Source organism: Pinus tabuliformis, chromosome 5_2 (assembly GCF_031772625.1).
Source record: "Pinus tabuliformis cultivar Carrire ecotype Pingquan chromosome 5_2, CPIR1, whole genome shotgun sequence".
NCBI classification, from domain to species: Eukaryota; Viridiplantae; Streptophyta; class Pinopsida; order Pinales; family Pinaceae; genus Pinus; species Pinus tabuliformis.
In genome coordinates this window covers 712930516-712956513 of record NC_142306.1, presented here as the reverse complement: position 1 = coordinate 712956513, position 25998 = coordinate 712930516, and the positions used below count along the sequence as shown (strand labels likewise).

General features: G+C 38.2%; 1 protein-coding gene across 2 annotated transcripts in view; it reads right to left on the bottom strand.

Annotated features, from left to right (window-relative positions):
• Positions 1-2547: 2547 nt before the first annotated feature.
• LOC149161157 (ABC transporter C family member 8-like) overlaps positions 2548-25998 on the bottom strand; it is a 164399-nt gene continuing 140948 nt past the window's right edge. The window contains exons 2-4 of one of the 2 annotated variants that reach the window (XM_089436907.1): positions 12053-12326; positions 3264-11942; positions 2548-3078 (exon numbers count right to left, since the gene is read on the bottom strand). In XM_089436907.1, coding sequence (XP_089293033.1) covers positions 2811-3078; positions 3264-3337 — 342 coding nt within the window. In that variant the 5' untranslated portion in view covers positions 3338-11942; positions 12053-12326 and the 3' untranslated portion in view covers positions 2548-2810. Of the gene's footprint in view, positions 3079-3263; positions 11943-12052; positions 12327-13089; positions 13835-25998 lie in introns of those variants that run through there. The other variant, XR_016261855.1, reaches the window with a different exon arrangement.

Sequence of the window (25998 nt, the reverse complement as noted above, 5' to 3'; positions counted from 1 at the left end):
TACTTCTCAAGAGTGATACTGAAAATAAAAAAAAGGCAGCCGTGTCATACGCTTTTTTGCAAGTGCTTTTCTGAGAATAATACGCTTCCTTGCAAGTGCTTTTCTGAGAATAATGGTGGATATAATTCAGTGCTATTTTGAAAATAATGTGGATTTAATTCAATATAATCATAACTGTAAAAAATAAATAAAAAAACCCATGCAATTTGAGCAAAATGTAAATTAAGTGGATAGCATTTCATTGGAAAATGGCATCACAAAGAGCAAATGCAATTCAAGTGAATGAATCTTCATTCGAGATTGACAACACACAGGTACACATATGAATATGAAATTACAAAGTTACTAGGCTTGCAATCTAGGAAAATGCAATCCTCAGTGGATTTCAATTAGAATCTATGCTGATGTAGAACTAAAATGGAAAAGATATTTGCATAATTCTTCATTCGAGATTGACAACACACAGGTACACATATGAATATGAAATTACAAAGTTACTAGGCTTGCAATCTAGGAAAATGCAATTCTCAGTGGATTTCAATTAGAATCTATGCTGATGTAGAACTAAAATGGAAAAGATATTTGCATATAATCATCATGTTTATGCAACGCAGATAAACAATTGATAGTATTTTTGGGTAGTGACAGTCAGTGTTTATAGAAGGAAATGTTACTGTTAGTTCAAGAGGGTCTTGGTGGTTTCTAATACAATTTATGTGTTTTTTTTTTTAGCAATTTTTGTCCTGGTTTCTATTAAGATCTATGTGTTGAGTTTTTTTTTTTTTAGCAATTTCTGTCCTATTTTTCTATATGTCCCAATTTATTTGTTAATGGAATAGCAATGGTACTGTTTTTTTGTGTCGAGGAAAAGGGTAAACTGATATATGGGGTTGTATTATATAGTGCACAAAAAAGGGCAAGTGGGATAAGAAATATTTAAAAATAAAAAAAGAGCTATCCCATCATCCCCTCACGAATTGAGAAGAAGCCAGAGAGGAGAATGTTCCAGTGTTAAATATGGTTGAACCTGCCAGAAAACCAAAGAGTTGGGTACAATTTCAGTGTACTTTGGCAGCACTACAAGAGGTAGCAGAAGAGCCCATAACTCTTGGAAAAATGCATAATGGAAAAGAAGCTTGCAACTATTGTGCAACAGAAGACCAAGCCAGCGAATTAAAGGAAACAGAGGCGATTGTAGTTTGACCTAATGTTAGGTCTGGAAAAAAAATATTTAAAAATAAAAGTAAAATTTGTGGATTGTGTTGAAAAATTGAAAGTCCAATCTAGTGAAAAGGAGATTGCCATTCTTGTATTTATTGTAAGAAGGAAAGGCCTCGAGGCTGGATGCATATAATTTGATTTCCTTGTTAATTAAAACAGACCAGACCATCTATATTGTTTATTTAGCACCTGTATGTGCCCATGCATTTTTTGTCCGTGCTGTTATGAACTGGGAAAGTCTTTTGCTTCAATGTTTGCTGTTATGAACTGGGAAAGTTGTAATAGAGCATGAGGAGGATGTTTCATCCTACACCGGAATGTGTTTATGACTAGCATTTGCACCTAATGTTGCAAAGGAAACGCCGTAAGGCATAGTGTGTGGAAGAATATTGAAATGTGAATGGGCTTTTTTGAAAGCAAAGGTCGATGATAATGAGTTTGAATTGAGGAAGCCATGCCGAAAATCTAATTGTTGAGATATTGTTTCAAAATCTAATTACAATTAAATTATTGTTATGTCTTGTGTGTATTTATTATTAAAAACAAAAAAAAGGTAAATCATTGTTATGCCTGGCATTTCTTTGTGTATCTAGTTTCATTTTTAAATTATAAAACAATTGTTTGAGATATTCTTGCAAAATCCAATTGTAAGTAAATCAGTGTTATGTCTTGTGTGTATTTCTTATCAAAAACAAAAAACAAAATAAAAAGTAAATTATTGTTATATTATTCTTATAATTGAATTATTGCAGGACTCTTGTACCAAAGAATCTCAATAGTTTTAATGATGCTAATTTTCAGTGGGTGTGTGTTGATCACAAAGATTCTCTTGCTTGTGTTCCCCATTGAAAATAAACATCTATCGACAATTAACTATAATATTGCTAGTTACCCATTAAAAATTACCAATAACAATTAACCATACCGTATATCCTTGGGCTTAGTGGGCTTAAATTCTGCAAGGGAAATAAAAAGTAGTGGTGGAGATTGCACGCAAGCCAAATAAAAAGTACTAGTGGAGATTGCCCAATACAGGACAAGTTTATCTATGCTGCAAGTGAAATAAAATGTATGTGTTGGTAATAGAGGACATGTTTATCTCTTCCCATAATCTAAACTCTGCAAGGGAAATAAAAAGTAGTGGGTGAGATTGCCCAGGTTTATTTATCAGGCAAGCCAAATAAAACCCACAGGTGGACAATGCTCAATAGAGGACAAGTTTATCTATGGTACAAGTGAAATAAAGAAAATAGAGTTGTAGAGATTGATTTACAAATATTTGATTAAACATGGAGAGACCTTTCCCGATATTAGGAAGCATGAGGATGGGCGGCTAGAAGGTGCCCGCCTTTATTTACATAGATAATGTTTTGGGCCAGCGTGAGCTTGGGCAGCTTTTGCGCAAGGATATGGAAAAGGCCAAGAAGGTGACGATGCTTCTCACTGCACCTGATATAGATGCGGGGAGAGCCTTAAAAGTGAAAAGCATAGGCCTTTCTATACAGACGCTATGCATCTTTTGCGGAGATATCTATATGCTGGATTCCACAAGGAAAACCAACTAAATTCTACCCAATTGAATAAGATGTTCAGTCATATGGCAGAATTCCAAAACTTACTGCTCTAGCCAACTGAATCCTCTGTTTTTGTCCTCCACTCATATTCAATCCTCTCTCCCCAATCTCCGTCATATCGCCATGAGCAAAACTCTCTATATCCTTGTCTAATGCACAAGCTTTTATTGCCTTCTTGTATTGAATTTTGTCCATTGGTTTCCCATAGAGTATGTTCTCTGACAGTACCACTCTGAATCCAAGTTGTTTGTGCCACATAGGCAACATTGCCATATACTTCAACCTGCACGTAGTCCAATCAAAAAGTTTATGGAAGAATTTATGTATATAGAAAGAAAAAAAGCTGCGTCTACAATCTTGTTGAACTATGAAATGGTTACTTTTGCTCAAGAAGATTAGTTAATGTTCAACTTACATCTCATGAAATGGTTACTTTTGCTCAAGAAGAATAGTTAATGTTCAACTTACATCTCCTGAAATTTTTGGGATTTCTCCAAGAATTGTATATAGCAGAGCAGATTTCCTTGATCCCACTGAGCCATAAATTGCTACCTTTTCTCCCGTTTTAATGTGCAGATTTATTTCCTTCAATATTGGCTTTATCAATGAAGATTCTGGAAATAAAAAGTAGTGGTGGAGATTTCCCAGGTTTATCTATCAGGCAAGCCAAATAAAAAGTACTGGTGGACATTGCTCAATAGAGGACAAGTTTATCTATGGTACAAGTGAAATAAAATGTATTGCCCAATAGAGGCCAAGTTTATCCATGGTACAAGTGAAATAAAATGTATGTACTGGTAATAGAGGACGAGATGCAGTCGTTTCACTCCTTGACATTGAAGGATGTAAACATTCTATAGTTTAACTCTTAGAAAATATAGCTTCAATCATTCAACTCCAAAGAAAATAGAGTTGCAGAGATTGATTTACAAATATTTGATTGTATAATGCACCCTGTTTCTCTCCATGCAATATGACTGAAGGAGTGGTATGCTTATCAAGAAGATAAAATTGAACAAAAATTTGGTAGCCTATAACAGTTCTCACGCCAGTAGGTATTATGCCAAGAGGTGTACCAGAATTTATAAAAATTTAGAACCGGAAAAATTGCTGACATCCATCTATCTACAATGTGTAGACCACATGAAGCAAGAAACAGATTATACTGACAAAGAAAACAAAGCAACCCCTTCAAACTACTGCACCTATAGAAGCAGTGCACATCCAATGCACCAAAATCCAAAAAAGGAGTTGCTGAAGATGGAAGATAAACCTTGTACCATGCACAGAATTGGTTCAAGTGCACAATTTTCAACATGAAAGGAAACAGTCTTACAAGGACCAGGAATTTGTCAACCTTTGTGGTATCTGCGTAATTTAGGGATTGCATGTGGCCAGACTTATTGAGGTCAAAATCCATTATCGATGGAGCAACTATGTTCAATACAGTTACGTTTATATGGTCTCGAAACAGAATGCAAACCTATCACCCCCTACCATCATGTTTGAAGCACACAACATACTTCAGCTTTCATAGCACTCTTTATTATTCTTTTAAATGTCGACCATTTATCAGGACATGGAAGAAAGACCAATCAACAATCTCTATCCATTTCCTTACATCCTGTGCACATACAGACTGCCAACCAGTATGAAATGTCAGAAATACAACATTAATAATCACAAGCTAATTTAAAAGCAGAGGATTTTTTAATGTTGAAGAAGAGGATACCATGAGTTAGTTGAAAGAAAATATAAGATACTATGAGACACTACCGGGCAGCCCATAACATACTCAGGTTGTCTGTACATGATTAATTGAAAGAAAATTGACATGAAAAGTTCAAAAATAAATAACTCTTGAATGGTCATCTTATGGCACAGGCACATCAGGCTTATCTGCATAGAGTCTGCACCTTCTTTGGCATGATGACCCCATCCGGGGGCCTTGGAATGTGTTTATGCATAGCCGGGCACTTGTAGATTGTGCAACCGAAAAAGGTTAATCACTTACAAAACTTGATTGTTTACTATGTTTTCCATCTCCTTAACAGGTGAAGTGAAAACAGGTGGGAAAACATCCCCATCACAGAGACCGAAGTAACCATTAAATCCACCACTGCAATTAGTTTACAGATGTTAGGGCTAGACCAAACAGTAAAAGCAATGTCACCAGAGATGTCATCGAACAGTTTAATATGATCATTATACAAAAATACCAAGTGGTATGCAAATATCTATCAAATACATACATACACACCAGCAAATAGGGACAAAAAAAAACATTAAAATGATCCAAGTTAAAATGGATCTATGATATTTTATTTTTGTCTAGTCTATCGTATTATTTTTTCTTTACAGATAACTTTATGGGAAAACCCAATGGATACTTCACCACAAACATATATATCATCCCTCATAAACCCATGAGTGTAGATTAATGCACCTCACCCAGGGGTTTCAAACCAGGCACCTGTGCTAGCAGAAAAGTAACCAAATTCCCAACAACATTCACAGCAACAAGTTGACCTAACAGATTAGGCTCTTTTTGGTATTATTTTGATTATAATTGTTGAATTTTTTTCATTTTTACATCAGGGATGTCAGCTTTTCTTTCATTTAGTTTACGAGGGTTGCGCTTCTTTGCTTCATAGGATTATGTTATTGAACAACTTAATTAGTAATATTATTATTATTTATAAGTTATAACACATCTCATTCACACGGGCCAGTATAATGCCCCCATCTCATCCATTCCAGGATGTATAATGCACCCTGTTTCTCTCCATGCAATATGACTGAAGGAGTGGTATGCTTATCAAGAAGATAAAATTGAACAAAAATTTGGTAGCCTATAACACTTCTCACGCCAGTAGGTATTATGCCAGGAGGTGTACCAGAATTTATAAAAATTTAGAACCGGAAAAATTGCTGACATCCATCTATCTACAATGTGTAGACCACATGAAGAAAGAAACATATTATACTGACAAAGAAAACAAAGCAACCCCTTGAAACTACTGCACCTATAGAAGCAGTGCACATCCAATGCACCAAAATCCAAAAAATGAGTTGCTGAAGATGGAAGATAAACCTTGTACCATGCACAAAATTGGTTCAAGTGCACAATTTTCAACATGAAAGGAAAGAGTCTTACAAGGACCAGGAATTTGTCAACCTTTGTGGTATATGCGTAATTTAGGGATTGCATGTGGCCAGACTTATTGAGGTCAAAATCCATTATCGATGGAGCAACTATGTTCAATACAGTTACGTTTATATGGTCTCGAAACAGAATGCAAACCTATCAACCCCTACCATCATGTTTGAAGCACACAACATACTTCAGCTTTCATAGCACTCTTTATTATTCTTTTAAATGTCGACCATTTATCAGGACATGGAAGAAAGACCAATCAACAATCTCTATCCATTTCCTTACATCTTGTGCACATACAGACAGCCAACCAGTATGAAATGTCAGAAATACAACATTAATAATCACAAGCTAATTTAAAAGCAGAGGATTTTTTAATGTTCAAGAAGAGGATACCATGAGTTAGTTGAAAGAAAATATAAGATACTATGAGACACTACCGGGCAGCCCATAACAGACTCAGGTTGTCTGTACATGATTAATTGAAAGAAAATCGACATGAAAAGTTCAAAAATAAATAACTCTTGAATGGTCATCTTATGGCACAGGCACATCAGGCTTATTTGCATAGAGTCTGCACCTTCTTTGGCATGATGACCCCATCCGGGGGCCTTGGAATGTGTTTATGCATAGCCGGGCACTTGTAGATTGTGCAACCGAAAAAGGTTAATCACTTACAAAACTTGATTGTTTACTATGTTTTCCATCTCCTTAACAGGTGAAGTGAAAACAGGTGGGAAAACATCCCCATCACAGAGACCGAAGTAACCATTAAATCCACCACTGCAATTAGTTTACAGATGTTAGGGCTAGACCAAACAGTAAAAGCAATGGCACCAGAGATGTCATCGAACAGTTTAATATGATCATTATACAAAAATACTAAGTGGTATGCAAATATCTATAAAATACATACATACACACCAGCAAATAGGGACAAAAAAAAACATTAAAATGATCCAAGTTAAAATGGATCTATGATATTTTATTTTTGTCTAGTCTATCATATTATTTTTTCTTTACAGATAACTTTATGGGAAAACCCAATGTATACTTCTCCACAAACATATATATCATCCCTCATAAACCCATGAGTGTAGATTAATGCACCTCACCCAGGGGTTTCAAACCAGGCACCTGTGCTAGCAGAAAAGTAACCAAATTCCCAACAACATTCACAGCAACAAGTTGACCTAACAGATTAGGCTCTTTTTGGTATTATTTTGATTATAATGGTTGAATTTTTTTCATTTTTACATCAGGGATGTCAGCTTTTCTTTCATTTAGTTTACGAGGGTTGCGCTTCTTTGCTTCATAGGATTATGTTATTGAACAACTTAATTAGTAATATTATTATTATTATAAGTTATAACACATCTCATTCACACGGGCCAGTATAATGCCCCCATCTCATCCATTCCAGGATGTATAATGCACCCTGTTTCTCTCCATGCAATATGACTGAAGGAGTGGTATGCTTATCAAGAAGATAAAATTGAACAAAAATTTGGTAGCCTATAACACTTTTCACGCCAGTAGGTATTATGCCAGGAGGTGTACCAGAATTTATAAAAATTTAGAACCAGAAAAATTGCTGACATCCATCTATCTACAATGTGTAGACCACATGAAGCAAGAAACAGATTATACTGACAAAGAAAACAGAGCAACCCCTTCAAACTACTGCACCTATAGAAGCAGTGCACATCCAATGCACCAAAATCCAAAAAAGGAGTTGCTGAAGATGGAAGATAAACCTTGTACCATGCACTGAATTGGTTCAAGTGCACAATTTTCAATATGAAAGGAAACAGTCTTACAAGGACCAGGAATTTGTCAACCTTTGTGGTATCTGCGTAATTTAGGGATTGCATGTGGCCAGACTTATTGAGGTCAAAATCCATTATCGATGGACCAACTATGTTCAATACAGTTAGGAAAAGGGTAAACTGATATATGGGGTTGTATTATATAGTGCACAAAAAAAGGGCAAGTGGGATAAGAAATATTTAAAAATAAAAAAAGAGCTATCCCATCATCCCCTCACGAATTGAGAAGAAGCCAGAGAGGAGAATGTTCCAGTGTTAAATATGGTTGAACCTGCCAGAAAACCAAAGAGTTGGGTACAATTTCAGTGTACTTTGGCAGCACTACAAGAGGTAGCAGAAGAGCCCATAACTCTTGGAAAAATGCATAATGGAAAAGAAGCTTGCAACTATTGTGCAACAGAAGACCAAGCCAGCGAATTAAAGGAAACAGAGGCGATTGTAGTTTGACCTAATGTTAGGTCTGGAAAAAAAATATTTAAAAATAAAAGTAAAATTTGTGGATTGTGTTGAAAAATTGAAAGTCCAATCTAGTGAAAAGGAGATTGCCATTCTTGTATTTATTGTAAGAAGGAAAGGCCTCGAGGCTGGATGCATATAATTTGATTTCCTTGTTAATTAAAACAGACCAGACCATCTATATTGTTTATTTAGCACCTGTATGTGCCCATGCATTTTTTGTCCGTGCTGTTATGAACTGGGAAAGTCTTTTGCTTCAATGTTTGCTGTTATGAACTGGGAAAGTTGTAATAGAGCATGAGGAGGATGTTTCATCCTACACCGGAATGTGTTTATGATAAACTCACCACCTAACTTTATTTTGGGGCAATACATTTGGCCATATATCAGTCCTCTTGTCCATACACAATAGCTATCATGGAATCCAAATTCCTTAAACATTCAGCTTAGACGAGGCTCAGACAGCCATGAGGCCTTGTTAGCAGTGCAACAGGGAATTTTGATGTCTATAGAAAATTAGATATGACAAACCATTGGTAATATTTACCAGGATTCTGAAAGATCATCAAGTTTAAATGAACATTGAAATAAAATCACTACCTACAAAATACAGAAATAAAACCACTGCGCACAACAGATCTTGCCATGACATATCATCAAAATTTGGAATGCGCAACAAAATTTGGCATAAGGCATATATCTTTTATGAGGTTAATTACCTAGACTTTTCTCTAGCTTTCAGTGATTTGTTTTCCTACAGCAGTGATATTTCTGAAGAATTACAGAGGCTGGCAACAATTTCATCCCCACCTCCAGTTTTCCATCCAAAGGAGACTGCATCTCTGGCCAATTGGATAGGTAGATTTGTGAAGTCATACATTTAGAAGAACATGGGCAAAGTGGGAGTGCGCGACATGTATCACCATTATTAAAAACAGTTGCAACATCAGCTACTCTTGAAACTGAAAATGTGGAGATTATTTTTAAAAGTTTGGTAGAAAATTTGGAATCAACATCAACGAAGTTACAGAGGAAGGCAGCAGCACATTTGAGGTTATATGCAAAAAATAACATGGAGAATAGGATTATGATAGCTAATGTAGGGGCTGTAAAGCCTTTAGTATCATTGTTACATTCTGTGGATCCTCTAACACAGGAAAATGCAGTCACTACTCTGTTGAAATTGTCTCTTTATGAAAACAAGAAGTTTGAAATAACATAAGCTATCAAGCCCCTTACACATGTACTAAAGTCAGGAACATCAACAACGAAAGAGAATGCAGCTTGTACCCTTTTGAGTCTGTCACTCATAGAGGATAATAAGAATAGGAGCTTCCGGTGCGATTCCTTCCTTGGTAGCTCTTCTTTTTAATGGTTCCTCAAGAGGGAAAAAAGATGCAGCTACAACCCTTTAACCTTATAAGCTTATGGAGAATCAAGGTCCAAGGCATGCAGTTTTTCCCTTGGAGTCTGTGATCTCCATTTCAATGCATCATGTTTTCTTCTTGTCTCTGTTGGGACTTCCAAAAAAAACTGACCGTAATATGAAAATAAGCAGTTCAATATATACCAACTTCAACAGAAACGGAAAAGAAAAGCCATACCTGAAAACTTGAATGAATGCAGGTTCTAGAGATTATAGGTGTCTTCTTCACTGAACTGGATGTTGGTGCTCCTGTAGCTGTTCGGCTGCACAAGAAAAGATCTTGGTGCTCCTTTAGCAAAAGAATCTGGAACCTAATCCTTTAAGTCTCCTTGGATATTTTGTGCTTTAGTCTATCTACAGATTTATTAGACTTGTTTAACCAACTTGTTAACCTGATAATATCATGATGTCTGTGGGCGCTGATCCCCCATTCCAAGCACTATTCATATAATAAGCCACAGTTTGATTGCAACAATTATCTGTCCAACAGTTGTCCGAATGTTTTGAGAAAGAACAATAGTGGTGTTTTGAGAAGGAACAATAGTGGTAGCCAGAGTGATTCAAATAGCCTTGGGAGGCCTGTTCCTAGATCTATGAGAAGTTGAGAATCTTCCGTTCCCGATTTGATGAGGGAGTAGGTAAAGCCAAAGCAGTGGAAAGCAGAGCTTTTAGTGGCCCTTGACCTTCAATTCAAACTCGGATTATAGAAGTGTTGACTATAATTTGGATTATAAAAGTGTTGATTTTCTAATATGAAACCATAGATGAAATGTGAGAGGATACATCCTTGATGAAGGGGCTTTTCTCTCTCCTGAAGACACTGGAAATAGACTAAAAAGAGAGAAACGAGTTCATGAATTAACCTAAAAAATCTCATTCCCAGGTTAGTTAATCTGTGAGTACAGTTGCAGTTCCTGTTTCTCATAGTTGTGTGATGTTTTCTTTTTGAAGTTTTGTCTCTCTTGCAACCATTTCACTCTAGTTTTCTACGCCAAGAGCATTTCCTCTAATAGACCCTGCTACTATCTACAGATTTATTAGACTTGTTTAACCAACTTGTTGACCTGATAATATCATGATGTCTGTGGCCGCCGATCCCCATTCCAAGCACTATTCATATAATAAGTCACAGTTTGATTGCAACAATTCTCTGTCCAACAGTTGTCCGAATGTTTTGAGAAAGAACAATAGTGGCAGCCAGAGTGATTCAAATAGCCTTGGGAGGCCTGTTCCTAGATCTATGAGAACCTTCCGTTCCCGATTTGATGAGGGAGTAGGTAAAGCCAAAGCCAAAGCAGTGGAAAGCAGAGCTTTTAGAAGAACATGGGAAAAGTAGGAGCGCGTGTAATGTATCGCCATTATTAAAAACAGTTGCAACATCATGTACTCTTGAAACTGAAAATTTGGAGATTACTTATATAAGTTTGGTAGAAGATTTGGAATCAACATCAACGGAGTTGCAAAGGAAGGCAGTAGCACAGTTGAGGTTATATACAAAAAAAAAAAACTTGGAGAATAGGATTATGATAGCTAATGTAGGGGTTGTAAATCCTTTAGTATCATTGTTACATTCTGTGGATCCTCTAACACAGGAAAATGCAGCCACTGCTCTGTTGAATTTGTCTCTTTATGAAAACAACAAGTTTGAAATAACAGAAGCTGGAGCTATCAAGCCCCTTATACATGTACTAAATCAAGCCCCTTATACATGTACTAAAGTCAGGAACATCAATAGCGAAAGAGAATGCAACTTGTACTCTTTTGAGTCTGTCACTCATAGAGGATAATAAAGTTACAATAAGAGCTTCCGGTGCGATTCCTCCCTTGGTAGCTCTGCTTATTAATGGTTCCTTAAGAGGGAAAAAAGATGCAGCTACAACCCTTTAACCTTATAAGCTTATGGAGAATAAAGGTCCAAGGCATGCAGTTCTTCCCTTGGAGTCTGTAACCTCCATTTCAATGCATATCTACATGCTTTCTTCTTGTCTCTGTTGGGATTTCAAAAAAAGCTGACCGTAATATGAAAATAAGTAGTTCAAAATATACCAACTTCAACAGAAAGGAAAAGAGAAGCCATACCTGAAAACTTGAATGAATGCAAGTTCCAGAGATTATAGGTGTCTTCGCTAAACTGGATCTTGGTGCTCCTGTAGCTGTCCGGCTGCACTAAGAAAAGATATTAGTGCTCCTGTAGCTGTTTGGCTTCACAAGAAAATAGTTGTTCTGCTTCACGATCTCCCTTAATACATGCCCTGGTGCGGCTTTCATACTCTGTGCAGCTACAAGGTAAAACCCTATCAATATCGAAAAAATAATATTTTATATTCATAATACTGGAAGCAGAATTCACATTCTGAGCAGGAAAATGCCAACTAAGCTAATGGAATACCATGGTGGAGGGCTTCAATGAGACATTTCGTGAACACGAAACCTTCTCTCGTAGAGACAAGCTAGACAACGACAAGCAAGAAACTTGCTAGACAGGAATGCAAATGAGAGGAGGGTTTCTGCCATGGTCATCAACCTTCATTCTGCAACGCAAGCCCGTTGCAAGCCATGGCCATCAACTTTCATTCGGTAATGCAATCCTGTTTCAAGCCATGCTGTTCTACCTTCACTCTGTAACGCAAGCTTTCAGGTTCGCTGGTCGAAGAAAAAGAACTCTGCAACGCAAACCATGGCCGTTTACATTCAGGTTCTTTGTTCAAAGAAAAAGATGAAGTTTATACTGTTATTGTTTCGGTTATAACTACATTTTTTTTAATGAACAGTGACAAATATTTTAATCGTCTCACATCAGATCAGAACATCAGATCAGAGACAAGTAAGATGACGGTTCATAGTAAGACCAGTAAGATGAGAGGAGAATTGATTTCCCAGAAAAACGCCTTACAGCGTAATAAAAACCAACAGTATAATAAATAGATAGATAGATGGATCAATCTGTTCTCTCAAAAATTACAATTAGATAGATTTTAGAGGAAAACACCTTAATAATAGAAAACCAAAGTTAGATACAGATCATTGCCATTTATATATCAGCGGTAAATATGTATATATCCAGCGGTACATATGTCCAAAATCAAAAGAACATTCCTCAAATCAATTTCGACCATTTTATCAAATAACGGTTTATTAAAATACACGGATACATAGCAACAGAGCTATCGTGACCATATTTTTGGGACCAAACCCAAAACCAATTAAAATGGCTAATATTGGAAAACCACAGCTGTTACATATCATTGCAATTTATAAAATGACAAAAAACTAGGCTGTAATTCCAAAAAAATTAGTCATCTGACTGCCAGTCACATTTATGGCTTTAAAGTCATAAAACATACTGCCCCACCCCAGGAAAACACTTGAGCTTTTTGAAATGTATATGGTAAATAACTAAGCTAGCTGCCATTAATTTCTACAAACCTCGAAGCTTCGTTTCGCGGCAACATGAAAGTTTACTCGTTACCTCTGCTGAGAGCTCGATTCCCTAAAGAAGCTTCGCAGATGGATTTCTTCATTCATTGATATGGTTACTGAAGTGACTCTTTACTCCCCATAAGACACCTGCGCTCTAGATTCGTATAGATGTAACATTAATTTTTTTATTTATTTTATTTTTTAATTTAATTTAATTTTTATTTTTATGTAATTTGATTTAGGCAAAATGTTAAACATTACATTACAACATCTCTACCATATTAAGCTAGTGAGCGCCTCTCGGCACAATACAATCAATGGTATTTTTAACTTCTAGAATTAAAACTATGCAAGGGAAATAAACAAGAAAGATCATTCACACATTGCAAAAATGATTAACCAACAAAAATTTTCCATCATTTTATTATTTGGATCATTTGGGCTTTTTTGATCTACAAATATACAATGAAAAATACAAGTTTAAAACTTGCAACTCACCCAAGTCTGGCCTCAAGTAAATTTGCCTTCAAATGAAATCGGCCTGAAGAACTTGGCCTCCACCAACTCGATTTGTGCCCTCCAACAACTAGATATTTTGGGGTTTTTCATTATGGATTAGTGGCAGGGCACAAATCTAATTGTCGAAGGACATACAAGATTGAGTTACATGAAGCCAAATTATTTAGGTGGATTTCATCCTAAAGAAAATTTCCTTAAGGCCCATTTAGTAAGTCAAGGTCCAAAATTTTATTTTTTATTTTATATTTGTAAATAAAAAAACCCAAATGCTCTAAATAACAACAACAAAAAGAACAAGATGTAATCATAAAATAAAGAATAAAACCATAAATATGCCAAGTATAAAGTGTTAATTCAATCATGTAAAAAACGTCACTAAAATTAATAATAAAATGAAGCAGCAACTTTCCATGGAATTTTCCACCCCGGGACAGATGTTGAAAAATGAAGCAAGCGTCAGTCCAAGTTGATTTGTTTCCATGAACTTTCTGGTGGAAAATTTGCATTTGGATCCAGGCACAACGGGATTGGTGTCAAGCTCAAACAAGATCAATACTATGTTGCATGCACCGGTGCAGGAGCTTCATAAGGAAAAGTAAAGAAGGAGAATTTTCGTTATGAAGCTCCTGCACCCGGGAACGGCAACGGTTCACACATGGATTTAAGAAATGACGGTTAAGGAATCATTGTCATAGTCATATCAAAGTCCGAAAGCTACCATGAAATTGGGGCGAGCCATAGCACCCCATAATGGAAATTAATACTCTGTATGTCAAGGTGCAATTAAGACTCTGTACCCATATAGAAAGCGTTAAATGCCCTTTAGTAACACGGTGCTTATTATTCCCATTTCCTTGACAGTGCCGAAGATTACTTGGATTCGGAAAAATAAATGGCAGAACCCCATAATCAACCAGCGGAAGAACTAAACAAAACTAAAAAGAACCTCGATGCAAACAGAAAACAAGGAATACAGCCTTAGCGAGGACGGATGTGTATGCCTCGAGCACAGATCTGTATGCAGTGAAACACTAGGAGACAGAGAACGGGGATAAAAAAATGACACCGAAAACCCTAATTAACCCTTGGTAAATCTAAACCATCGATCTTAAAATGACACTGAAAACTCTGGTAAACCCTTAGGCTTTCTAAACCATCCATCTAGATCCAACTGGTGGAATTGAAGTCCAACGCATGTTTGTCAAATAATCTTAACCCTTTCTTTAAATAAGATATAAAGGAAGATCTATTTCACGTGAATACTACGGTTTTTCATAAACTTCGAGCTCAAAAACCATTAGTAACTTGACCAAGTCAAGTTTACCTTATTATTTTAAACTTATATAAAGGAAGATATAGTATTGACTTATTTATTTTTAATTCCTTTTCTTTTTTTGGTAAGAGATCCAAAAAGTATTGATTTTTGTTTTTTCAATTTTTTTTTGGTAATTAAGTTGAATGACCAAATTAGTGTCTTTTAGTGAATAAAAAAACTATTTATCCACGAGAAGGATTTTTTTATTTTTTTTATTTTTATTTTTTTTATTTTTATTTATTTATTTTTTTTTCTTCAGGAAAAATTGTAATTTTATTAATGAAAACAAAATTACATGTTATAGATGCTTACATGAAAACAAATTACATGTTGTAGATGCTTACATGCATTCTCGTGTTCAAAAAAAAAACATTAAAAACTACTTCGAGGTGACCATTTTCTCCATTTCTTCTTTTCTACCTTTGGTCATTCTCCTTGGGATGAAGTGGTTGTTACAAGTGCTAGTTGGGACCCTTCATTCTTTCCTCGATTTCCCTTATCTGAATCTGAACTTTCGGATAAATGATGATGTTTAGAGGCCCCTCTCTCCTTTGCTTCAGATATGATCTCATGCTGCAATGTGTGTGTTGGGATACTTGAATCTTCATGATTAACTCCTTCCTTTTCTACGATGTCTATTGTGGGCTTCTTCAGTGGTAGGGGGTGTCATTTCTTCATCGTCTTATTCTTCTTCAAGCAGTTGTTGTGGGAATTGCTATCCCTTGGGCTGATTTCCTGATTTCTTCTTCCTTCGAGGTGCTTTCTAGGTATGAGAACATGAGATTTGTAAATGTTTGTTTTGTTGGCATATTCGACATCTAAACGTCATGTTCTCAAAATCTAGAAATTGTGTCCAACATGGCTTGTTATGTATTAAGAAAATACGATTCGCAAACCTTTGTTGAGATCCACCTCCACACAAATTTTGGCAAAAGTGTAGATTCGTTCTTTGACTCTTTGTGTGTCTATCTTTATGTATCTCCCTAAGAGGTCCCCAATGCCTTCAAGCACTTTATGGTGCCAAAAATGTAGGGGGGGTGATGCAATTTATAACCCAAATCGACAGCCTTGATACCACCATTGTATTGGCATCGAAATATGGGAACCATGGGGTGACAAAAAGTCCCACAGAATCACGGGCCCTCTCACAGTATATATTCACCTTCCTCCAATGATGCAAACTTTACTATGAAAAAACCCTTGGAGCGGAGGTGAATCTCACAATTTATTGTACAAATTATGAAGATCCAATGGAAAATATCCATTGGTTTTGGCCAAAAAGCGTTGCACCTACATATAATTGCTTGAGATTCATAGGTTGTGCATAGATCAGTTGTTTCTGATAGATATACAATCATTTTTGGTATTTGATTCAGTTGCTCCACTTTATAGGGCCTGGGTATATTGTATTGTTATGGTATTGTTGATGCTTCAGATTTCCCTTTGAGGATGTCTTTGAACGAAGGACCTCCATTTACCGATCAGGCTTTGTAGGAGCATTGAAATACCCAGAATGTGCGGAATACTTTGCTTCAGTTGGTTGATGCTCTCTGAGGCCCGAACCCAAAATAAAATTGATTTTCCTTTTGGGGTTTTAATAAAAAATTGAAAAGTTGTCTTGGTTCCCCAATCCGACACTCATTCATGAGAATCACGCAAGTCATCGACCATATCAAAATCAGGGAAGGGATCAAAGAGGAGTGGAAGGGGTTGCAATGGAAAAAATGTACACTATTGGATGTCCCAGACCCCATCCTTTGCTACCCGATCCATCAAAGAAAGCCCCCCATTGCGATTGACTTGAGAGACGTTAGATCAATGTAGGGAAACTCGAGACAGAGAAGATAATTCTTGATCTCGCCAAAGCAAAGGTCGATCTAAAACTTGGAATACTAGATCTTATAGACAATAGGTTGATCTATGCAGGATGCCTCAAAACAACAAGGAAGACTATGGATTTGGCAAAAGAAGAGGTCGACATACCACTAGGGAATCTAAATTTGCAAAATGGTGAATCATTGTTGGGAGTTTAATTAGACGTTTAAAGCTCCTAATATTTAATTATCAACCAGGAATCGTAAAAACAAGTTGCACTACATATTGGGTGAAGATCTAAATGCAGAGTATGTGATTTCCATATGCCTGTTCATACAATAATCCTTGACTCTCTTACATGTGGAGTCTCTAGCCTCTATATAGACCTCATACATACAATATCATGGATCATTACCATGGTTCCATCATACCATCAAACTAATACCATGGGCCCATTACATTATTATTAACTACTTGTGGTCCGTTACATGATATGGGTTAACCACCTTATTTATTACTATGGCCCATCCCATTATTACATTATTACCTTGGATACCTCCCTTGGTACCCCATATTATCCCCCCTAGGTATATAACACAAATTGTATCTATTGTAAAGAAAAATCACTCATGAAATGCTCATTCGAAATGAAAAATCTTCACTCTTACTGAAAATCGAACTCGCAGAATGAAAAGACTCTTTCTATTTGAAATCGAAATTCAAATTGTACCTAGCGGGAACGGGATTATTCTAATTGAATTTGAAACACTCTACTATCAATTTAAGTTACGTTCAATAGAAAACTAAATTACTCTTATTTAAATTGTTGCAATGACCAATTGAAGACTAAATTACTTCAATTGCAATGCCAATTCAAACCTAGACTAATCCTAATCGAAATCAAATGTTGTAACTACCAATTCAAACTATATCTAATGGAAAATGAAACTATTCTAATCAAACTCAAAATGCCTTGCTACAAAACTCAAGTATGAAACAATTGTTCAAGTTTCAAATTGTATGAGAAACACTCTTCTTCAATCAAAATCATTCTAATGTTAACCACATGACTCAAACACATGTATTCCCAATCAGAAGTTGTTCCAACTTATAAACATTAACTACAACTTCAAATTACATTCCATCGCAGTGATATTCTTAACTGTGCTACACCGATGCATTCATGCTTGCTCATTCATAAAGATAAAAAAGTATGCATTTTCAAATAATTATGCAAGATTTGGTTTTAATCATAACGATTTATAATGCCATGGTTCAATAAAAAATATTCTTCAAAGAAATCAATCATCGATGAGGAAGATCACTTAATGTCTAGAAACCAATCAAAGGCTCAGTTATGATATCAACGATGAACTTTCAAACAATCAACTGACCAAACCATTAGAAATTTAGATAAATGTAAGCTAAACTATGAGAAATCACACAGTAACAATTTCCTAAATCTACTCTAACCATGAAGCTCGGTTCTAATTGTGGTGGGCCCCGCCACGCCTGGAGCAAGCTAATCTAATTTAGTAAAATGTAGATCAAAGCACAAATACCATGACTTACAACAAGATAACGCCGAAATTGATTTAATTCAAAGCTTAGATGCAATCATGCATAGTCTAATATCTTCTGAAACAAAGTTTTTATAAATTAACAATAACAGGACATTACATTGTCGTCATTGCTTAACCCCCTAATTTCAATTTCATCAACCCTTTTAAGAGGCAATCGACAAGTAAAAAACTTAACAAAATATACATTAACATGGCAACCCGCTAACTAACAACTAATCTTGGACTGTATGATCTCTTCGAATCAGCTGCATGTAGCTTGACAAAGCACTTCTACCTGGATCAACAACTCCTATCTCTAGATAAACTGCTTCTATCTCTGTCCACAAAGATATCAGGGCATGAGATTTCAAAAGATCTCACAAACTGTTTATACTTCATCATAAGGAATTGCCACCTGTCGACTACCACCTTGAGTATGGGTCTGGAAACAAGGTTTTAAGTACATAATAGTAGTAGTGCTTAGATGACAAAGCATCCACTACCTCATCCTCCATCCTGGTACTTAATCTGTCATTCCATGTCAATAACCTTGAGAGCTAGGAGCCCAAAAATAGATAGTTAGGAATATTTTAATAGCATGACTCTACAATCTACCTAAATTCAACCACAAACACTGAAATAACGTCAAATAAATGTTTTTACCTTTAGTTATGTGATGGCAAAGTTTTATCAGTGAATGAAGTGGCATAGTAGGTGAAAAGAGGTACATTTATAGGTAAAAAAGGGGTAAAAATAGGAGTACAAGGGTAAGAAAGTGGATACAAAAATGGGCACTAACATCCCCCCATGCCTGTACGAATGCATGTCCTGATGCATTAGTCATAATCCACCAAAAAGGATAGTTGTGAGAGAGACCCTTGGTTAACGACCTGCAGCCTTGACCAGGACCTCTAACCCACACTTAACCATAATGGAACACTTTTTGAATTGAAGAGCTAATTCCTGAGCACTGAGCTTCCTTGTAGGCTTGAGCCGAGATGTTTTCCATCGCAATAGTTTCTTATTTTTTCACTTTAACTGATCATTCTGAGAAAATAGTCTGAGATTAATATCTCTGATCGGGTTATTCACCTCTCGCACATCATGAAACAGAACTTTGTACTTATGTGCCTATTCTTGCAGCTTCACAATCCTTTTCTATAGCTTAATCAGACGAGTTTTTAAGTTTTCCTCTTCAATAGAAGTGGGGATCTTTGCTGGTGTGGTGGACTGTTGAGAGCCACTTCCTTCTCAAGCTCCGCTAATACCCTTCTTGGTTGAGGTAGTATGTTGTCCTCTCTTACTAGTGATTTTGTTGATCATTGGTTGGATAGTAGACATATCTTCTAGATCCCGAGCAATGTTCAGAGGAACGTTTTCTTCAGAAACTAGAGTATTCATCTCTTCAATTTTGTAATGTTCCCAATTTTTGTGAGTGCAAAATTCACTAAGGAGTTTTGCCATTTTTGGTGATATTAAAAAAAAAGGAGAAAATATTATTTTGTGGGAGAAAAGTGGAAATTATTATTTTAATGAAGAATGGCAGCAAATTAATACTTTATTAGTGGAAGGTTGGGACCACCAAGGGAGAGGACTAGAAATTATAAATAGAGCTTGGAGCCCTCCATTTGGTATCTTTGATCATTTCACAATTCAACATTAGTTCTCTTGAGCTACTTAGCCAAGACAACCATGTTGTTCAGCACGAGGAATATTCGAGCGGGAATTCCACCCTCATTTCGGAGAACTTCGAGTGTCTCCCTAGTGAGGCAATTTGGGGAGCTCAACTTAGAGTTTCCATTGGGCATATTTGCAAGTTATTTCAGCTAGGCTGAGTTGAGAGAATTCTTGGGGCCAAAATTCTACATTTCTGGAAGTGCACAGGGGTTGGAAGAACAGAGGTTGAGCAAAGATAAATGTCGGAGATTGGAGGTATTCCTCAAGGGAGAATTCATCCAAAGTTGGGAGAGATTTCCAGTGGTATATTTGGGCTTAATTCAACAATATTAGTTTTTGGGGTGTTTTCTGGCCAAATTAGGCAATTTGTACTTATTGGGGGACACCAGGGATTGGTGGATTAGGCCAAAACCCTTTCTGGGTTTTTTTGGGTTTATTGAGAGGAGTCTACATATAATTTTATAGAATTTTTCGGGCGATATTTGGACCTAAAATCCTTATTCTTATAGCAGGGCGAATTGGTAGTTAGCTGAGGAATTTGCACCATTTTGTGGGTTTGACTTTGGCTTGGAGATAGGCCAAAACCCTTTTGGGTTTTTCTTTTGGGCAAGAAGAAATCTCGTAATCCTATAAGATTTTCTGGGCACTCTAGAGTGGGAAAATCAAGGGGCGAAGTCAAGCAACAATGTAGTTTTGTAGTAGTAACGCAGTTTTCTAAAGGAGCTTGCTATTATAGTTGTTGAGCTTTCTTATATTCGTCACCTGGTGCTTGTAACTTGCCTTATGCAAGCCCAACTGCATTTTCTCCAGCTCATTTGTACCAAAAAACTATTATTAATAAAAGCTTGGCCAGTTTGTGGATTTGGAGATATTTCTAGTTTATGTGTATGCATTTTTGAAAAATTTGTGTTATTATCTTTGCATGACTTTGTTATCATTGTAAAATTTCCATTAGGAATATTACATTGGTATCATAACATGATCTTGTCCAGTTGTGGAGTAGCCATCAAGATCATGGAAGATTTGGGCATGTATGCACTGTGATGGGTGAACTATAGGTAAACACATGGCTCAAGGGAGAGTGAGTATCATTGAGGGAAAAATGACCCTCACCCACTTTGATGATTCAGCTAGGAGTTCTGTCAAAAAATGGGTATAAGAATTGGATACATATTTCCGGCTAAACCCCATGAGGAAAGTGGACGCTATTAAACATACCACTTTGCACTTGGATGGAGATGTTACGGAATGGTGTTACCGAGGGCTAATCCCTTTGGTTCATGTACGTATCACATCCTACAAAGAGTTCACACAGAGGCTCGTGGAGAAATTTGACCGAAAGGACACCAAACCCCCTCAAAGGGAGTGGATAGGATAAGGAAAGCTAGAGGATGAGACCAGGATGCATTTCTACTGGTGGAGACCGGGCTTTAGAGGTCAAAAACTGAAGGAGGAGGTTGAGCAGGAGGACACATAGGATGGGGAGGGGCACATCGATATACTCGATGTGGCGCAGGAGTCCCCATTGTTGGAGGCCTATTTGGTAGCTCCAGCTAACACCCTGTTCGAGGGAGTAGAGCATACACTTGGAGGGTCATCTATTAATGAGATGCCAAAAGGTTGATGAGGTACCCAGTGCTATGACCCTGTTTCTAGACAATGGCTACCCACGATAGGTTGATGAGGTGCCTGGAGGCATACTTGTCATTGAGGAGGTACCAAAAGAGACAGAGGATTCTAGATCGGTGACAGAGTTTACAGAGGATAGTTTCCCTCCACAGTTTCATCAGTTTCGGGCTAGCCTTCTGACATTGAGAAAGAAGGCCATGATAGTGTGAGAGGCCATTCTACAACAAAACGAGGAGTTGGAGGGCATGAGAGCGATTTGTGTTGAGTCAACGACAAAACTAACCAGCGTTGGGGAACAGTTGGGTTCCCTAATGGTTCAGTTGGAGTGCACATTAGAGCGATGGGGCAACCCTACTCAGATATTACAGGTTGGTAGTGCTAGTAGGTTACCACTACACATTGGAGAGGGAGAGGCAGAGTCACCTCGACATATTCTATGTGTTGACCAACATGGTGAGATGAGGTGACATGAGTTGCACAGGGTGCATCCCTTGCAGGATGGAGGGTTAGTTCCATGTACAGGAGTTTATGCTCTCGATCCTTCCCTTAGGTTTTGATGGCAAGAGATATTGAGTTGATATCTAATGGAGCTGGCTAGGAAGTGAGATGCATCCATGACCACAAATTAGCGGAGGTTGTGGATTACTAGGGGGGCTCGAGGGCCAGACTATTGTTGGAATCCAAGTGGGATTATCCATCACATTGTGGAGTCGGTAGGTCATGGTAGCAGCTATGTGATGGACTCGGTGGTTGGATGCACACACATTTTCATATCCCCTTCAGAGTTCCTAACAACACTAGTGACAGGATGGATTGGCAGAGGAGCAAGTAGATTTCATGAGTTGTCGTGGAATATTGATTGTGCATGGAGTCACAGGCTTATTAGCCTACTCTGGCAGGAGCTAGTAGGAGGAGGTGGCATTGGCAGACCACCAAATAGGGCATTACATGGAGATGATGCTCTCTCATTAGTATATTTGACACTGGAGCTACTAAGGATAGACACAATAGTGTCATTCCCATTGGCATGTGAGGAGTCAGACCACTCAGGTCTTTCAGGGAAGATGGGGAGATGTAGCCCACATCATGGAGGGATTACTAGCAGAGTGGTGGATGCGTTGGCACATGCAGGATGGCATATGATACAGGGTGGTACGACAGTAAGCAGTGGTACCAAGGGGTGCTCAAGGATATGTTGCAAAGCCCAGTCTTATGCAAATGGATGCGACCTGATGCATACAAACCCAATTTTAAAACCTAACATCTAGTGTTGTATAGAGGTATGCAGTTATGAGCAGTGGCCTGCAGAGGAGCATGGAGATGCATGGTTTTTTGATGTAGAATGTTGGTTTGCATTGAGCGACTCACATCACATTGCATACACATGAGGAGAGCCATATACAATGACAAAAGGAGGATACGAGACGGTACAGGATGGTACATCAGTAGCACGGGGTATCTAGTGGTGTACAAGGATAGGCTGCAGGGTACAGTGCCAGGTCGAGGACTACAAGGATACTCAGTGGGATGCATGGGCATATGGTGCTGCATATCGAGGTCTTGGAGGGTTGCCTCTAAGGAGACTTATGGACAGAGACACCGGGCATACCTTTGGGTGTACTTCACCCAAGATCGATAGGGACGCAGATGAGCGATACTTAATGGTATCCATGGGGACTCACAGTCTTGTCCTTGTTATCACCCCAAGAAACTCTCCTAGGTTGTATCTCAGAGATGCTCGGGAACATTACAAACTCAACAAAAATGTTGGAAATGGAAGAATGGAAGCAATAATGCTTGTCCAAGCCAGATAACCACTTCTACTATGCTTAACTTCAGACATGGGTGAACACCCCCAGACTACAAGGCTTTAGACCACCAATTACTCACAGTTTTAGGATTAGGTGAACATGGAGAATACTGAACACACCAGCAGATGCACAGGACCCTGTGATGGCCAGCTGCAACCAGTAAAGAGGTTTGCAAATCTATTTCTAATGCCCAGATAGGATGACAGCTCTCTGGCACTAAGTAAAAATAAACCTGCGTAACATATTCAATGATACATACAATATTCTAACACAGAGGTGGGATGACAGCCCCTCAAATGCTAAATATCCAGAGCACATGAACAAATTCATAACAGGCATAGCCTAGAACAGGGTAGAAATGGAAAGTGAGCAATTAACAGCAAAAGAAGCTTGTATTAGCTGAAAATGAAGACCAGACGCTGCAAGTATCAAAGTAGTTACAGTCTCCAAAAGTTGAACCTCACATCAAAACTACAACCATCCACCCCGATTACATCTATTTTTTGGGTATATATAGAGTTTCTTTACAAAAATGCTCTGCTATTCTATGCGTGGAGGGGTAATAATGGACCACCAACCGCTTTAACTGTCTAGTATGGGTCTCTACTGCAATCTGACTGTGTCTGCGAATGAATTTTACCTTCTCAGATGCTCTGTTGTCCTTCTCGAGCAGGTGGAGTGCTGCATGAGAGAAGCTCCATAACTGGTAAATGTGTTTATTTGCTCGAGTTCTGTACTTCCCTTCCTCGGCCATGCTTTCTTTTGAATGTGGTTGTTGAGGATTTATTACACCGAGAGCTAAATACTGGCCACCTTCTTCCTTCGGATGCACGAGACAGGCTATGGACACGGGAAGTATGGCGGAGCCATGAGTATGACGGGAACAATTATCGACCGTTGGATCGCGCAGATGAACGACGGAGATTGACTCGAAGGGAGATATCAGGAGGAAATGGGAGCGAACAAATGTGAGCCGTTGGATCCCGGGCAAGCAGATCCAATGACTATCGGGCAGATAAGGTACACGGGCGATAGCGAGCGGGGGACGGGCGAGTGGGCAATAAGTTGTATTTATCGCACTACCTTCGGAGGTCTAGCAGTAATTGTACAGGGGCTCGAGATCACATTTATCGCATGACGCGTGGCAGATGGGACAGGGCGGAAACTGCTTTGATCGCACGTTAACACACGATTAGGCTATGGCAGCGGGGAAAGCGATCACCGTTGGATCGCCCAGATGGACAACGGAATACACCATCAGGAGCACAAAAGGCAGAAAGACTGAGTAAAGGAAAATACAATATCGGAGGCGGAAAGCGGATTTGAAACTTTATACACAGGAGTAGTGAGTCATATCAGGTCCGGCACCTAATATTGCATCGGCACTTTGGAAGCGGAGTTACTGTGGTTCAAACGGTCCATTGCAATCGCCGATAGCGATTAGCGAATAGAGCCCGGACCATATAAAGGAATTAACCATATTTAACACTGATGAAGGGGCATCGCAATATCACATCGGCGGGATTCGAGGGGTCTGGGTCTTTACGCACACACACACATGTAATTTGCAATTGCGATAAGAGCCCAAACCCGATAAGGAAAAAATTGTTCTTAAGACTTTATCGCATCGGCGGAAGTCAGGGGCATAGCCTTTTACACACATGATGTGATTTTCCGATAGCGATGAGAGAAGAAAGCGCCAAGTTATATGGTCGGGTCTTATGGAAGGCTTGAACTTCGTGCTTAGGCTTGGGGCTAGAAAGGGGCTTTGTTGGATTTAGGAGGGTTTATTCGGGGAATGAAGAGGTTTTTAGGAAGGAAATAGAGATAGTGAGGCTATGGGAATATAAGGGAAATGAAGGAGAAGAAGGAAACCGACTGCTGCGAGCTCCCTTTCTGATTAAACACATGGCCAAGTTGGTATTTGGTCCTCCAAATTCTGAAGTATGTAGCAGAGCTAACAGTCCTTCTTATACATCACTTGCAGGCATAGATGATTTGGTTGTTGTCGTTTGGAACTCTGGGCGTGAGCAGCTGGGGACAGGGATCTCACCCAAGATATTGGGATGGCACTCAATGCACTAGGGGAGAGACTTCTCACTGGTGGTATTGGGTCGATGCACAAGTTGGCAACCACAGGTTAGGGGATGAGGTGATCATATGTAGGGGTGGCATATCTTTCATCAGTGAGCCTACACCTTGGGAGTAGGTCACAAGGGAGATATGTGTCACTCTTTCCATAGGGCATGTCAGGATCATGCATGAGCAGAGGATACTGTGTATGATTGAGGCAGCTTTCTAGTATGTGTCCGACCTCTAGACATTATATTGGCACACTATCGAGAGGGTGGATGGTAGACTCAGTGGTGATGGTTGGCAGAAGCAGGATGGGTCTGCATACACTAAGTCGATTTCGAGTATCAAATACCCATCTATTGGCTTCCTTTAGGGGGTAGTTATTTGGCAACATGTGGCTTCCAAAAGTCATTGGTACTACAAAATGGCAGGCACAGAGCAGTTTAGCAAGCATTAGATTAGTTCATGATATATGGGGCCTAAATGTTGGTTTCAAGCAGGGATTAGGGAT